The 15,505-nt window shown below is 49.4% G+C and overlaps 1 protein-coding gene across 6 annotated transcripts in view; it reads left to right on the top strand.

The window, feature by feature from the left end:
• The window catches only part of RyR (Ryanodine receptor), a 340,296-nt gene that overhangs the window by 192,154 nt on the left and 132,637 nt on the right, over positions 1-15,505 (top strand). For all 6 annotated transcript variants that reach the window (XM_070526816.1, XM_070526813.1, XM_070526812.1 and 3 more), the window contains 2 exons: positions 7,061-7,328; positions 9,205-9,478. In XM_070526816.1, coding sequence (XP_070382917.1) covers positions 7,061-7,328; positions 9,205-9,478 — 542 coding nt within the window. The remainder of the gene's footprint in view (positions 1-7,060; positions 7,329-9,204; positions 9,479-15,505) is intronic.

Raw genomic sequence — 15,505 nt, 5'->3', positions numbered from 1 at the left:
GCTTGTGGCAATGGAGTGGTACTCCATTTGCGTGCACTGCGGAGCGACCGGATTATCCAAAAGTTCAGTGTGCTGCGCAGCCTACGGAAACGAAAAAGTGAGGTAGAAGTTCAGCAATGCTTTCGTGAACCGTAGATCTATTAAAACGCCGGCGATGTAGCTTTCGCGCTGATACTTTGATGCATTGGAGAACAGTAAAAGAAGAATTTTTCCGAGGACATATAGGCACTTAGGAGCTGTGAGTACGAAAACATTAATGTCCAATTGAACGCCGCTGGGCGGTCCTTCGAGTCATAAACTCCTCGTGATTAAGCGAGCGCGTTGAGACTCTTGTCGCGTTCTGATTTGGCCTTACCGAGGCGCAGTTGGAACACAGGCGAAAGCTTGCGCGCAGAAGGAACGCGTGGATAACACCGGCTTCCCAGAGCGAGGGTGACGTGGCGTCGCGGCGATGCCCTCTCCCCTCACGCAATACCGAGGCATAGGTGTTCCCTTTCTCCCGCTCTGCTCCGCAGAGCCCCGAGCCAGCAAGCGCGAGCCAACATCAAGAGCGCGCGAGGCACGCTTGTGGCGTTGCAAGCAGTGGGACATTTCGCTGCCGCAGAAGCCGCCGGCTCTTTCGCTTAATAGTCCGTTTGACGCTTTCGCATTAAAAAAAATTTAAGCTATCAAATTATAGGGTTTTACGTGCCAAAACCACTTTCTGATTATGAGGCACGCCGTAGTGGAGGACTCCGGAAATTTCTACCACCTGGGGTTCCTTAACGTGCACCTAAATCTAAGTACACGAGTGTTTTCGCATTTCGCCCCCATCGAAACGCGGCCGCCGTGGCTGGGATTCGATCCCGCGACCTCGTGCTCAGCAGCTAGGAGGCAGCACGACAACAAGCCAGCATCTGACGCCGCCCGGCCGCTTCTCGCCAACAGTCGTCACGCGGTCCCTCCACGGTTGCTGGGCCTTTTCAAGGCACTGTTCGGTATGCTGTTCCCCCTAGTGGTATACCCTCGTCACAACTGACCCTGGTTACGCGCTCTCCGGTCTGCTTTCTCGCGTACAGCCCGCGCATCACATGGTGCGTGTGATGCATCACGTGGTGATGAATGATAGAAATGCATCACATGGTGAGGGCTATTCCTATGAGCCCTCGATTTCTATATTTATGAATCAGCTTCAGGATGGTCGAGTGACGCTCTCTCCCTAGTTCTATTCCTTCCTCAGTGTTTGGTGTCGACGTTCAGCACGATTGACAGCAAATGTGGATGACAGTAGTGTAGCTGCTGGAACTCCGCACGTAGGGCAAGTAGTGTCGTAGACAAAACTGCTGTTGATTTTGTGGACAAACAAGACGTTGCGAAATTCCGAACCCCTGTAGGGCGACCATGTTCCACAACTTACAAAAGCAAAACTGCGAGCCCAACTTACTGCTGTGCTGCCGTGAATCGTAGTCAGGACGTGGCATTACGTAAAGTTATGTTTTCTTTCTGCACCAATTTTAGATGCGTCCATTTTTGTTTATGAGGCAGGCTTTCATAAAGCGCGAAGGCAAAAAGACCGAATTTTATCCTGAGCGGTCAAAAAACGCACGCGCGCGCACCACCGCTCGCATGCATGCACGAACGAACATACAAATAAAAATTTTCACATTTTTAAAAGATCTCTTTAGCAAATTTTGTCCTTAGGCGCAATATTTTCTGGCACTGTATAAGATCGCGCGTCATAATTATTTGTATCTTGGAAAACAGTGTGAAGCTCAGGAAATAGACTCTTGTATGCATGCAAGCCTTCTGCATACTTTATCCTAAATGTTTACCGTTTGTAGGCCCTTCTGCATGTGTAATAACTATAGTTTCGTGCGGTCTTTGAATGTTTGATATGTTCAATTCACGAGAAAGCATGAGTTTGTGAGCGTCTGTAGGGCAAGTAGAACTGCTTGAGTATGATTCATCGGGAGGGAGTCCGGGTGAGCCCGATCGACTGAATAGAGTTTTGGTGGGTCTGAGTCCTATTGAGCCGGCTGAGTGAAATTCTGGTGAGTGAGTTCGAGTGAGCCCTAAGCAAAATATAATAACTTTTGATTGAGTCTGGTATATCCGACCTTATTTTGTCGACCTGACTACGTCTTTTTGCGTTTTATTCTCGCGTTATTTCAAATCGCGCCTGGAAACGGACATCACATTCCTTGGAAATAAATGTTTAAGTGTCAGAAAGGCAGTTACTAGGGCTGCATTCGTCTCTCACATATTCACCATCAGGTGACGTTCATTTTAGGACTCGGTGTGTGACGCGCAGATGGCGGGCGTCGTGCGCCATAAATAAGCGTTGTTAGTAGAACTCTTGTGTATGAATGAAATACGCCTCGTTAGTGATGCGCGTGAAGGCTTTTTAACCGCATGTCGTGTAATACATTTGCGTTTGCGTCTCGCATATGTGCTATGCGTGCGTATGCTTTCCTTTTTTGGGGGGGTGGGGGGGGGGGGGAAAGCACGCTTGGCGGTATTGACGTAGACCTATGCGTGTCTACACGTAGTTTATAACCAGGATTGTTTTCTATAGACATATTTTCCTCAGAGCAAGAAAAGAAAAGGATGTCTACGTGCACTGATGAGTTGTGTGCAGAACAGTATACACGGCACGCCGTTCTGGGATGAAACACCGAGAGGGAGCTATGCCTTGCGATAAATTTTTCGGTGTTTATTCACCTGAACCTTTTTCTGTAGCTAATTTGTTATTGCAGTAGCAATTATATGAACACTCCAGACGCATTTCTGCCGTCGGCGTCGCCATGATTTCCGTATAAAGTTCAAGGGCGATAACATCGTCAACGCGCGCCGTACGCTGTGTGTGCGAGTGAACGCGTGTGAGTGTGAGTTGACGATGATGGCTCGATCTCGCACGCGTCAGGGAGGCAAGCGGGGATTAAGGGCACATTCACACCGGCGACTTGAGGAGGTCGCGCGACCAAGTTGGTCGCTTTGCGACCAGTCGCAAATGGTCGCAAACGGTCGCCTTCCTCGAAAAGCGACCATTTTGGGCGAGTCGCTCTCTGCGCGATTTTTCAGTCGCGCGACCGTGGTCGCAAAACTGATAAACCAATCAGCAGCGCACCGGAAGTGATCTTTCGTGTGTCTACATCCGGCCTCCTCCGGCGTCACATTCAAATTCCGCGTAGATTCCGAGAGTTCTCGCTGAGAACGATAATCTCCGGGATTGCGACTTGCGGGTCGCGCTCAGCCGGGCTTGCCGGTGTGAACATCAGTCGCCTTCGGTCGCTTTTTGATTGCGAGTCGCAAGTGGTCGCGCGACCTCCTCAAGTCGCCGGTGTGAATGTGCCCTAAGCGCGCCGTCCTCCGTCGCGCGCAAGGCACCGGCGAGAGGAGAGAGAAGGAGGGGGGGGGGGGGGCGTCCTACTCCGGTGGCGGCTGAGTATGGTACGACCGCCCTGGCCCTATCTTCAAAGCGATCTGCGATGAGTGTAGAGTCCAGGTGCACTGAGCGCTAGTCGCTTCGTGTGTGCTCTGTTCTCGCCGCTTAGTTCGCGTTGAAGCGAGAGACAGCACGAAGGTAAATTTGCTCGCTACTGCTGCTGCGCTTTCCCACTGCCGCGTCTGGTTAGCGAGTGTGCGCGGTGATCGAACGAGACATGTTCCTGTTTGCTTCTGCGCGTGACACCATGCTATAGTTCATTAGTAAGCGAATGTTTACAAGTTTATGCGGCTGATATAGCTACTATCCTTATTTCCTATAGCTGTCTACTAATTTGTTATCACAATCGATGCTTCGCCTTTTGGGCGAAACTGCGTCTGCTTTTTTTCTTAATGGTTTGCCTGGCCTCTCTCGTGCGCCACTATAGGCACCGGTGGCGTCATCAGGTTGATTTAGCGTAGCGGTGCGAAATCTGCTAATGCGCCGTTGATGTGAACCAGTTAATGTTTTGTCTCTCGATAGCAGTTAAACATCGAAAAAGAAGAAAGGATGTTCATTAATGAAATAAAAGTAAGACACTTAACTTACCTATGCTAAGGTGCATCTGCTTTCATGCCCACATGTCTTCAGCGTCTGCACCACCAGCCCTATAAAATCTACTTACACACTCTCCCCTTTTATTGCCTCCGTCTGTCAATTACACCAGGAAAATAAGGTCCGTGTGAGACCCCCATTCCCTGTCATTGATATCTATAAAGCTGCGTTCCGCTTACATCTGTACTGGGCCCGACACGTAGGATTTAATAAGCCCCAATTTTTCATTGGGGGTGCTATAGAAAAGGCTCATGTCTGGAGACAAAACTAGTTTTGACGTCGCTAGCGTGCGCGTAAGCGCATGGGCACACAAAAAAAAGTGCTTTTTGCTGTCAAATCAAACCATTTTAGTTCACCTTTCCAGAAAGTCAAGTGCACTCTCAGCGACGGCCACACCGCTGGTGGTGGTTAGGCGCAGAGCATTATGGGAGAAGGGAGCGCCTCGCACTCTGCAGGCAAGGCGTGCAGGGGAGATTCATTGCGAAAAGTTTGCGCACACAGAACGAATACAACAAGAAAAGGACCGATAAGACCAGCGCAGTCTTTGTGTCCTTTTCTTCTTGTCTTCCTTCAGTGTGCGCAAAAACTTTCCAAAATGAAGTCAAACCAACTAGGCCGCCTTTCAGTCTCAGAGCAGGCGAGTCTCTGGCGGATCCGGCGCCCCTACTTGCCAAATCCTTGCGGCCGCCGCTGACGGTGCGAGCGCATTTCGGGCAAAGTCCATTCAGGGCCGCAATAATTTCCAGCCTAAGCACTTTTCCAAGTATGACGATAAAAAATAACCAGGCTTAGCTTGGTTAAGCCAAGAATGCGTTGCATATTGCGCGAGTTGGGGCCCAGCTTTTCCTCCGGCTGTCGTGACGTCACGTCACGTGGTTGCGCAAAAGGTCAATGGTGGCTGCCCGGCCGCGTCCAAGGGCTGAACTGAGTGATTGCAATATGCAACGCATAAAAATAGAAGCAACTTAATAACAAACATAGCAAACTTAAAAGAGAATAGACCCACATATGAGACGCGCAGCAATGAACAATGGCTCATACCCTCAATGGTGGCTGCCCGGCCGCGCCCAAGGGCTGAACTGAGTGATTGCAATATGCAACGCATAAAAAGCTCCAGACGAATCGCTCGCGCCTTCCAGAACCAGCATCTGCGCGGTAGGCAAGGGTATGAGCAGCAATCGGTACGATGTCATGGCCCGTGGGAGGTCTGTTTACTTCATAACTAATTGGACCGACCAAATAAAGAACAATAAATATTGTAGAGTTTGATCTGAACCGCGATCTGATTATGAGGCACACCGTAGAGTGGGGGACTCCTGATTATTTTTTTTTTACCACATGGGCTTCTTTAACGTGCCTGCACTTAAGCCTAAGTGCTCGAGAGTTTGTATTTTTTTTTCATTTTGGCACCCTTTCGGAATTGAGCCCGCGAGCTGTAGCTCAGCAGCGCAAATTTATTTGTGATAGCAACTGAGCTACCGCGACGGATCATGAGGTCGACGAAATATGCAACGCTATCAAGATGTTTAGCTTACATGACTGAACTTTGTTTAGCACTTTGTGTCACTAACTATAGAGTCGAGTGCTCTTACTCTTACACGTGACTTGAATATTCACGCTACAAGCCAGAAATGTCTACGCTGTAAATTGATTTACATCCTTAGGATGTTTTATGTCTAAGTTACAGCCTTACAGGGTGTGACTAATTTTACATTATTATTACATCACTACTGTACTAAAGTTATTATGACATTGTTTTTGGTTAGCATAGGAACATTTGCTTTCAGAGCCATGTTTCAGACATTTCATTTTGTGGCCAATTACCGAGGGGTGGGGGACGTTCAAAAGTAGGATGCGCCTCCATATAGACACAGCGTAACTGAATCAAAGAATTAGATTATGCCGCCACCTGAAAGCAACGTTGTTTCGTGCTTCGGAGGCCACGGTAACGACATAAAACTCTAGACAGCTGTTGTTGCAAGTGGCTGGCAATTTAGAACGTTAAAAAAGTGAAGCGCACTGAAGTGTTCACATCAAGCATATTTTAAGAGGAATAATAGCTTTCCTCCAGCTATGCCTTGCTTTCTTCGCAATGATGAAAGGATAACTGCGCCGAAATCGGCGCCAAACAGCATCACGACACAATTTCCAGCTGTTTCTTTCGAGCAAGTGTACTGTAGTACCCTTTTAATTCGTTTAGTTCAACTACTCACTTTACCTTTACCCACATTTGATTCGTATCACATTATCCCCATTTCGTGTAAGTTTATAGGGACATTTCTTTCATGGGCCTTCCAGCTGTTAGCAGTTTATCATTATAAGTGAGAGTCGAGGGGTTAATCTGGTTTATACACACAAAAATTGATGCAGAAACCATCGACGATGATTGTCAATCTAAGCGAACAGCCTGAATGAACGAGCGAATAAACGAATGAGCGGACGAACGAGTGAGCGACATCTCCTATGTCATTTTGGCGACGCGTACACGCATGCTATGTTTGAAACCATATTTTTTTAACTCATGCTATGTTCGACACTCCGGTCTTTTTGTCATCCTATGCCATATGCCACTGAATTCGTAAGAGTGACGCAACAATATTGCAGCAATATAGACTCCATAATCTCAAGGAGTAAACTTTTTTTGTGCATTGTGGCCCGTTTCAGTTTTCACATTTCGCACCCTTGAGAAATCTGTAACATGTGAACTTTGGGCATATTGCATTTGCTTATTCATGTTCAGGAAATTACTTCGACATATCATGGCTGCTTGTCTGTTGCACGAAAGATGCTTGTCTATTAAATAGAATATACATTAGCTGTGCAGAAAACTGGCATATCAGACAAGTACATGTCAATGCGGATGATTTGCAGCACATGGTACAAGAGATGAGAAAGGTTTTAATTATACTGAACGACGTCCAATTTATGCAAGGTAAGCTGCAGAACTAGTTGCGGCTTACTCTTGCCCTTCTGTGTGTCTGATGGTTTGGCATGTCTGTAACCTGCCTCTTGCTCTTCATGTTGCCCTGCTAATCCACCCAGATGCGTGCCATCCTCGGCTTCAAGAACTTGGAGGAGGAGAACAGCGACCAATGCCCGTGTGGGGAAAACCTGCGTGAGGCACTGGGCACCATGCACGAGGACCTGGTACAGCGGCTCAAGGCAGCCTCCACGGTTGATGAGGTGGCCACCGAGGAGGACGCTGATAGCAAGAGCTCCCTGCGCCAGAAGCTCACGTCCCTTGTGAACTGGGTGAAGTCGCAGGAGGAGACTGGCGGAGAGGAGAAGGAGCGCATCATACTTCCGGAAGGTGAGCCGCTTTCGTTTTCTCAGTTTTACTGAGACTTCACTTTTCAGCAAGCACAAGATGGCTCACGCCTTCATTTGTTCATAACGGCAGTGACTACTGCTAGGCCTAGTAGGGAAGTGGAAATTCAGTTTCAACATTTACTTTCTTGAATTAAACAATGTGCAGCAAGTGTAGGGCCAATAGCCATTGACAAGTCAATGCCATTGGCATGGCTACAGCCATACATTATCCATAATAAGCATGAATCATGCATGGCACTGCGGCAATATAACATAATGTTGAAAACTCGAAGCTATCCATGAAACTCAAGCACCCTGTCTGTTGTGATGCAGTAGTTAATAACCAAATTACTAGTAGTGCCTAGCATTTGTAAAAATTTTCACCATGGTTACTTTGCCAACTGTTAATTTAGGGATGTGCAAATACCGAATAGTAGACTTCAAATGAAATATTAAATCGAGTCAAAATAAAAAGACGAATACCGAATGGAATATCGAATAGCAGACAATTTTTCGCAGATTTTAATGCTTACAAATTTCGGGCAAGAAAACAATCTTCACGTGTTCGGCAGTCTCCTAGCTTTGCACAACAGGAATGTAGCAAGCTATTCGTAGCTTAGGTACATATAAATCAAGGTATACAGTAAGCTCCACTCTTATTAAAGGGAACACTAAATTAGTTTGCTAGCACTGATTACAAATTAATTCTAGAATATTATGTCAGGAAAGTAGGTTATTTTGTCAACAGAACGTCTGTGTAACCTAATCAAGCGCTTTTTCCATAAGCTAATGAATTAGTGACATTCATTTGTACTGGATACCGATGAGCTTTTCAGTTGAATATTGTACTTGCGTTTTGTGGCAGCTGGTCTTTTATTTATTGTATAAAAAGTTTTGCTTTCCAGTTTTTCTACAAAATACAGAAGAGCTGGCCCAACTTCCCGGCAGGTTGTTTATCGTAAGGCCATCCTGCGCGACAGACATAGTAGCCGCGAATCACGTGACCCGCGAATCGCCGCTCCCCGCCTGATGACGCCGACGGTAAATTTAGGGCAAGCGCTGTCCGCTCAGTTTCGTTGTCAGGCTTGGCGCATGATGTGCCGCCTGTCAAAGAGTCTGAGATGAAACATGGTGGCTTTTGCGAATAGATCGGCGTTGATACGACACCAAACCGCAAATTTTGTCACCAACAACCGATGAAGCAGCGCTAATTAGGCTTAACGTCCGAGCGAGACAGTGGTCGTGACGAAAATTCGCGGCCACAACGCGTCGGGCCACAATGCGTCGCGGAACACTTGTCACATATATGTTCGTACGGATGGCTCATATTAGCTGTGTTCGGTCCCCAGAGAGCGCGTGCGGATGGCGGCTGTTGAAGCGGCGTGAAATTCGTCGCCGCGTATTCAACAGCGAGCTTATCGGCGGCTATTTGGCCCCGATCTTCGCACATGCGTTCGCAATTTACGAAATACGCGCTGCCGTGGTTGCCGTTCCCTCTGTCCGCATCGCGTTATCATTTCTATCGGTCCTGTCGACCCGGTCGAGACTTGTGTAACGGCAGAGGCGGGCCCGGCTGGCGCGGCGCCGTTGTCCGGGAGCTGCGTGCACGATTCCAGGTAGGGACGATGGGAAAAGTGTGCATTCCGATATTTTCTGCTCCAAAAGTGGTTAAGGCAAGGAAACCCAGTGGAGGGTTGCAGATGGTAAGCTTAACTATAAGCGATAAGATTAGGAAATTTGCATGAATAGGATGGAAATCGCTGAAGCAGAATAGAGTTATAGGTAACTGTAGGTCACCTATAGATGCCTTTTTCATAGAGTGCGCCTAAACAGTCTCGCCACTGTGAATGATGGTGAGGTTTACACTTTGTGTGCAGAGATATTCACCCGCAAGGTAGTCCAAGTGGTGGTCAAGTGGGCAAAGCAGTCAGAGATCGAGGACCGCGAGGTGGTGCGCCAGATGTTCCGCCTGCTACTGCGCATATACAGCTCAGTCGGGGAGTTGATGAACGCCCTGGAGAACACGTACGTCATCAGCCACCGCAGTCAGGCTGACATCATCAGCGTGCTCAGCCACCTGGGACGGGTGCGTGCCTTACTGCCGGTCCAGATGTCGCCCCTCGAAGAGGAAGTCATGCGCAAGAGCCTCTGGTATGTCGGATACTTTGTTTTCGTGTTTATAGTTTTTTTTCAGTTCAGTTACCTTCTTTTACTTCTGCCAAAAAAGATAAATACAGTAGAACCTCGTTCATGCACTTAAAAAAACGCGAGAAGCAGCGTATTAAACGGGAAAACGTACGATCCGAAGTGATTAAAAAATTTAACGGGCTTAACTATTGTAGACATCAGCGTAATATGAAGCGTCGCGCGGATCGTTGCGGCACGAGGCGCCGTCGTGCGCCGAGCTAGTGGTGCTCCGGCAGCCCGAGACGCGTTTTGTTGTTTTCCAATTGCGCGGTGTTTTTTTTAAGGGGGCGACGGGAAACTGAAAAGCAATCGAGTTGGTGGGCGGCGCCGGATGCCGCCGAAGCGAACCGTGACGCCCACATTGCGCCGCCTGCAGCAGGGAACGGCGGCACCTTTGGATTATCGCCTACTGAAAACGTGCAGTACGCTACCAATAGCACAACCTCGCGCTGTAAAATGGGTAGGCGAAGATGCTTATCACAAAAGGCTTGGCGGTGACAACTGTGAAGGCGGCGGTGCGACGACCGGTGCGGAGGTTTGCTGGCACCAGAATAAGAAACTGTGCGCGCCGTCGTTTTCACGTGAGACGAGCGGCTATAGAGGGTGTCCCAGGTAACTTGGCCCAAGATTTTAAAAATGAAAGGCGCATCGGAAGCAAACCTTCCCCATGGTCGGCATACGCGGCATTCACAGCTATCATCGCCAATCCTGTTGCGATAAGCATCTTCGCCTGTCTGTTTCACAGCGCGTGGTGCCAACGGAAGCGCAGCTTTTAGTGGGCGATAACCGAAACGCGCCGCCGTTTCCTGCTGCAGACTGCGGCCGCTAGATTCCATGAGAACAAAAAAAAAAAAGCGCGAGGCACGCGCGATCGAGGATAGTATACAGGTAGTCCCACGTAACTTGAGCCAAGATTTTAAAGATGAAAGGCGCGTCTGACGTAACTCAGGCAATTTTTTGTTTTCCCCATAACTCACTCATTAATGAAGTTTAATTACCCGACTTTTTCGTTATTGACTGAGAATCCCAAGCATGATATGCAGATTTGTAGAGCACCTTCAGAAACTGTCGATCGAGTTGGTTTTTGTACGATACGTCTCACGCAGTCCTTTCTTCCGGGTTGAAAAGAAAACCCGCGAAATACGAAAAAAAAAATCCACGTGACGTAACGCTTGCGCATTGGTATCGTGCTGCTCTCAAGCGTGCGTTCGCTAACCAAGGTCGGCTGTATCGTGATTGGCGACGGGGAAGCGGCACGGCGTTCTTTATCTCGTCTGCAGCGCTCGGCCAGCAGCGTGCATTTGCACCGTCATCCGACGGGAGCCGACCGCCCGCGGACCGCGTTCGCCGGCTTAACCTCACACGCTTTCACTCATACGGAACCTCACGCCGACGGCGACGGCAGAAATGCGCCTGGAGTGTCCATATAATTGCTATCGCAATAAAAAATGCCCGAGTTACTATGGGGCAGTGCGAATAATATGCGTTCGGTTGAATTTGCTTCCGACGCGCCTTTCAATTTTAAATGATTGGCTCAAGTTACGTGGGACACACTGTATACTATTCACGATCGCTCTTGCCTCGCGCCTATTTGTTCACATGGGATCTAGCGACTGGAAAACTTATACGATCGCAGTCTGCAGCAGGGAACGGCGGCGCGTTTCGGTTATCGCCTATTAAAAGCGTGCGCTACGCTTCCGACGGCACCAACCACTGTAAAATAGATAGGCGAAGATGCTTATCGCAACAGGATTGTCGGTGATGGCTGTGAATGCCGCTTGCGACGACCCCGGGGAAGATTTGCTGGTACCGAAACGAGAAACAGTGCGCGCCGGCGTTTTCACGTCAGACGGGCGGGTGAGTATTGCAGTGAAGCTGCCGCGGCGGCCAGGTATATTGGGGGCGAGCTCCACCACTGGAAAAGCTGGCGCCACCGTCGGCGTGACGTGCCATGAGGGCTCACGTGGACACAGCGGTGTCACCATGGGTGTCACGATCCGTCCGTGTTCGTGAACGAGGGAGGGCTCGAGGCACCCTCCGTTAGATAGCCGCTTGCACCGTGGTGGTGATGAACGACGACCGACTGACCGAGCAGCTGTGCTCGTCGATGTTTATTGCAGTGCGGTGACCAATGTTTCCTACTGAGCCTGGCGGGCCAACGAAGATTATGCCTGAGGGGGCGTCACATGCTTGTGACGGCAAATGTATCAGGCAAATACTTGGGCACCAGTGGGGGGACAGGTAAACAATCATCCGTCAAGAAAAAAGTGAAGGAAACAGAAAGGGGTATGTGGAAAACAGAGATGCAAATCAAATCAGCGTTAGAGACATACAGGACGTTTAAGCAAGAAATAGCCAAAGAAAATATTTACGATAACTCTAAGGGAAGCTCATTGTTGTTTGAGGCCTGGACAGCCGTACTGCGGACTAAAGCAAGCGTACCGAGCCAGATACGAGGAGATAGACTTGTTGTGCGGGGCGTGTCGAGAGAAGGATGAAAAGGCTGAACACCTGATGCTTGTAAGCATGGAGGAAGGAAACCGAGGAGAGGCCCTACCCCCTCCGCGCGCTAGGAGAAAAGTGTGGAGGAAGTGACGTAGTAGGTTCTCCTCTTTTTGCTGATTTTTTTTATTTCTTTGCCGCAGCGGCCACGCCTTTCGGGCCACAATGGTCGCTCTGTTTTGGTTCTGTGCGCCCACACGTGTTGCTCCGTACGTTTCGTACCGTGCAAAGGCGCCGTGCTGGCATGTTTGCCTTGGTCTCCGTGTTTTGTTGCGCTGCGTTATCTGGACCGTTCTCGCCCGGATGTTGCTGTGGCCAGATGGGACAGGAGGAACTTAAGTTCGTGAAATGAACGCTGTACGCAATGTACCGCGCCACGGCAGTGGCAACGGACGAAGGAATATCGCGGGAAATGTTGCTTTCTTTGGCGGAATCATGCTAACGTGCTAACGATTGTTTAGTATTGCTGCGAAGCGCGCGGGTCCGAGCAGCACGGTTGCGCGCAGCGCGGCGTGGTTTCACGAGAAAGGTAAACAAGAGAGGAGAGCTGGCCCGAGAGGCGGAGCAACGCCATGAGCAACGCCAACTTCCGGCTTCACTTTAGCTTCACAAAGAGTGACGTCAGGGCCTCTCCTGAGTTTCCTTCCTCCGTGCTTGTAAGCAACTTCAGTAACGAACGGCACGCGCGTTATCAGCATAGAACAGTTTACACCCTTTGGAGTGCCTCTTCTGATAACGCGCGTGCCGTTCGTCACTGGAAAGTTCCGGGCTTGCAGCGATAAAAAAAGGAAACGCATTAAGGCAGATGACGATTATCTTTGTGTGGCAGAAGGGGCAAGCCAAAGGGTGTAAACTGTTCTTAGAGTGCACCCTGCAGTTGAATGTAACGGGGAACTATTCAAAGCCTTGGGTTTTAAACACAATGAAAGTAAAATAGAATTTGAACAGGTAGAAATAACTAAACGGAGCCTATCTGATTGTTGGATAATATCAACGCAAAAATAAATGAGTAAATACATAGGTGTGCATGCATATAGTACCATTCAAGGCTAGGTGGCGCGCGCCGCCACCGCCCAATTCAAAGGGTTGAGCCTCATTCATCCATCCATCTATCCATCCAAGCGGCTGCTTCGGAATCGTAGAAGCGAACTGAAAACGAAAGTGTAATGTCCCACCTGCGCCGCGGCTCTGATCAAGTGGCGAGGTTCTCCCGCCTTGGGTACATGCTGGACAGCATTTGAAAGCACTATTGGCCTCGAGCTCCACCACTGGAAAAGCTGGCGCCACCGTCGGCGTGACGTGCTAGGAGGGATCACGTGCACATAGCGGCCGCGTCGGCTGCTTCGGGCGCGCCGAAGCGAGCTGAAAACGAGTTTAAATTCCCTCGTACGCTGCGGTTTTCATTTAGTGGCGAAATGTACCCGCTTCGAGTGCCTCCTTTACAACGCTTGAAAGCACTACAATAGGTAGTGGCTGCCTTTGAAGGCGCGCGACATGGTAGGCTACTGCTCGGTGCCGCAGGACCGGACGCACGTAACGGAGGCCGGTGTCAGCCTTATTCAGACGTAGCCGCAGGACAAGAAGCTGCGTGAAGCTTGGCTCGCAAAACATAAAACCGGCAAACAGTCATCGGCTACAACTCGGGTATGCAGCAAGCACAGACGCGAGGAAGATTTCTGCTACGGCGCCCGGTCTGCGATGTTCTGAAAACACGCACTGAGACGCACGCCCGAGTCCGCTGCCCGACTAATGTCATGACGGTTTGGTCTATGAACTTATCGATACTATAGATACTGCCAAGTTCAGTGGAGTGGAAAGGCAGCGGTAAGAAGCACATTTAAAGAAAGCATGGCATATGGTCATGTTTATGTTATGAATTAATGCACTGGATTACAAAAAAGGAGAAGCGAGAAATTGCACGCTGAGAACGCCGATAAACATACAGTGCGACGCAACTCGAGAAATAGTATCGAAAGATCAAAGAATTTAGAAGAAAAAGAAAGATTGAATCGTCGCGACGGCACATCACAGTCCCCGTAGGCGTCGAAGTCTCTACAATGAAATTATTTTTGAACAGCTCTGATAGCGCCCACGCAACAATGGTTGCTTGTATACTGTCAAATGCTCATATTCTGCGGCCTAAAGCTCATGGCACGGTACGAAAACGCGCGCGCGGAGAAAGCGAAACAGTGCGCGGACAAGCATGCAGACGCGCAGTCGGTCGCTGCGAATCTGCGCGATCGCTGCATTGAGGCTTCGTTCTATTACGCTCCATTTAGTTATACAAACACTATAAGAACATATTTCACATGGTTTGCTCTCAGCGGTTACCTACCTTTCACGCAAGAAGCCGGTTCGGGAGACTCCATCGCGGCGACCGCGCGCAGTGGCGTTCAGTGTACGTATCGAGATAGCGGCTGTAAACGATTGTGTGCTTTCAGTTTGCCCAAGATTATTATTTAGACTGTAAGAAACTTCTCTCGTTTCGAAAGTACTTACAGAAATGTCCGGGAGAGCTCGCGCCTGGTGTTTTCAGTGAGCGCTGACAGCAAAACCTATGAGGAGCGCGCCACGTGATCCCTCATACTACGCCAGCGAGGCGCTTCCGATAGAGGGCGACTCCGTAACTCCTCGCCGCCAATAATAGGCAGTGGCTGCTTTTGGAGGCGTGCAGCATGGCAGGCTACTGCTCTGGGCCGCAGTGCCGGACGTAGGCAACGTACGGAGCCTGGTGTCAACCTTGTTCACACGTAGCCGCAGGACAAGTGCTTGAAGCTTCACTCGCGGAACTTATAACCGGCAAACAGCCATCGGCTACAACTTTGGTATGCAGCAAGCACAGACGCGCGCAAGATTTCTGATACGGCGATGTTCGGTGAGTAGCAGAAAACGCGCACTGAGACGCTCGCCCGCGACCGCTGCACGGTGGTGACCTGACGCTTTATTTGGTCTATGAACTTTGTTGATGCTAGACACTGGCAAGTTCACTGGAATGGAAAGGAAGCGATAAGAAGCACATTTAAAAGAACGGCATGGCACATGGTCATGTTTGTGTTATGAATTAATGTGCTGGATTTCGAAAAAGAAGCAGCGGGAAATCGCACGCTGAGAAGACCGATAAACATACAGTGCGACGCAACTCCATACACGTTTCCGCCGACCAGCGCCGGGGGCGCGTGGATGGAGGGGCTTTAGGCGCAACATGAGAAATAATGATACTGAAACACATAAGAATTTAGAAGCTAGAAAAGAAAGAAAGATTGAATCGCCGCGACGGCATCACGAAATTATTTTTGAACAGCTCTGATATCGTCTACGCAACAATGCATGGTTGCTTGTGCACTGCCAAACGTTCATATTATGCTGCCTAAAGCTCGCGGCACGGTGCGAAAACGAGCTCCCAGCGAAAGCAAAATATTGTGCGCGGACATGCATGCAAACGCGCAGTCGGTCGCTTGCATGCGAACCCGTGCGATCGCTGCATTGAGG

Source organism: Dermacentor albipictus, chromosome 10 (genome assembly GCF_038994185.2).
Source record: "Dermacentor albipictus isolate Rhodes 1998 colony chromosome 10, USDA_Dalb.pri_finalv2, whole genome shotgun sequence".
NCBI lineage: Eukaryota > Metazoa > Arthropoda > Arachnida > Ixodida > Ixodidae > Dermacentor > Dermacentor albipictus.
Note: the sequence above shows the minus strand (reverse complement) of the source record. Positions and strands in the feature narration are given on the sequence as shown.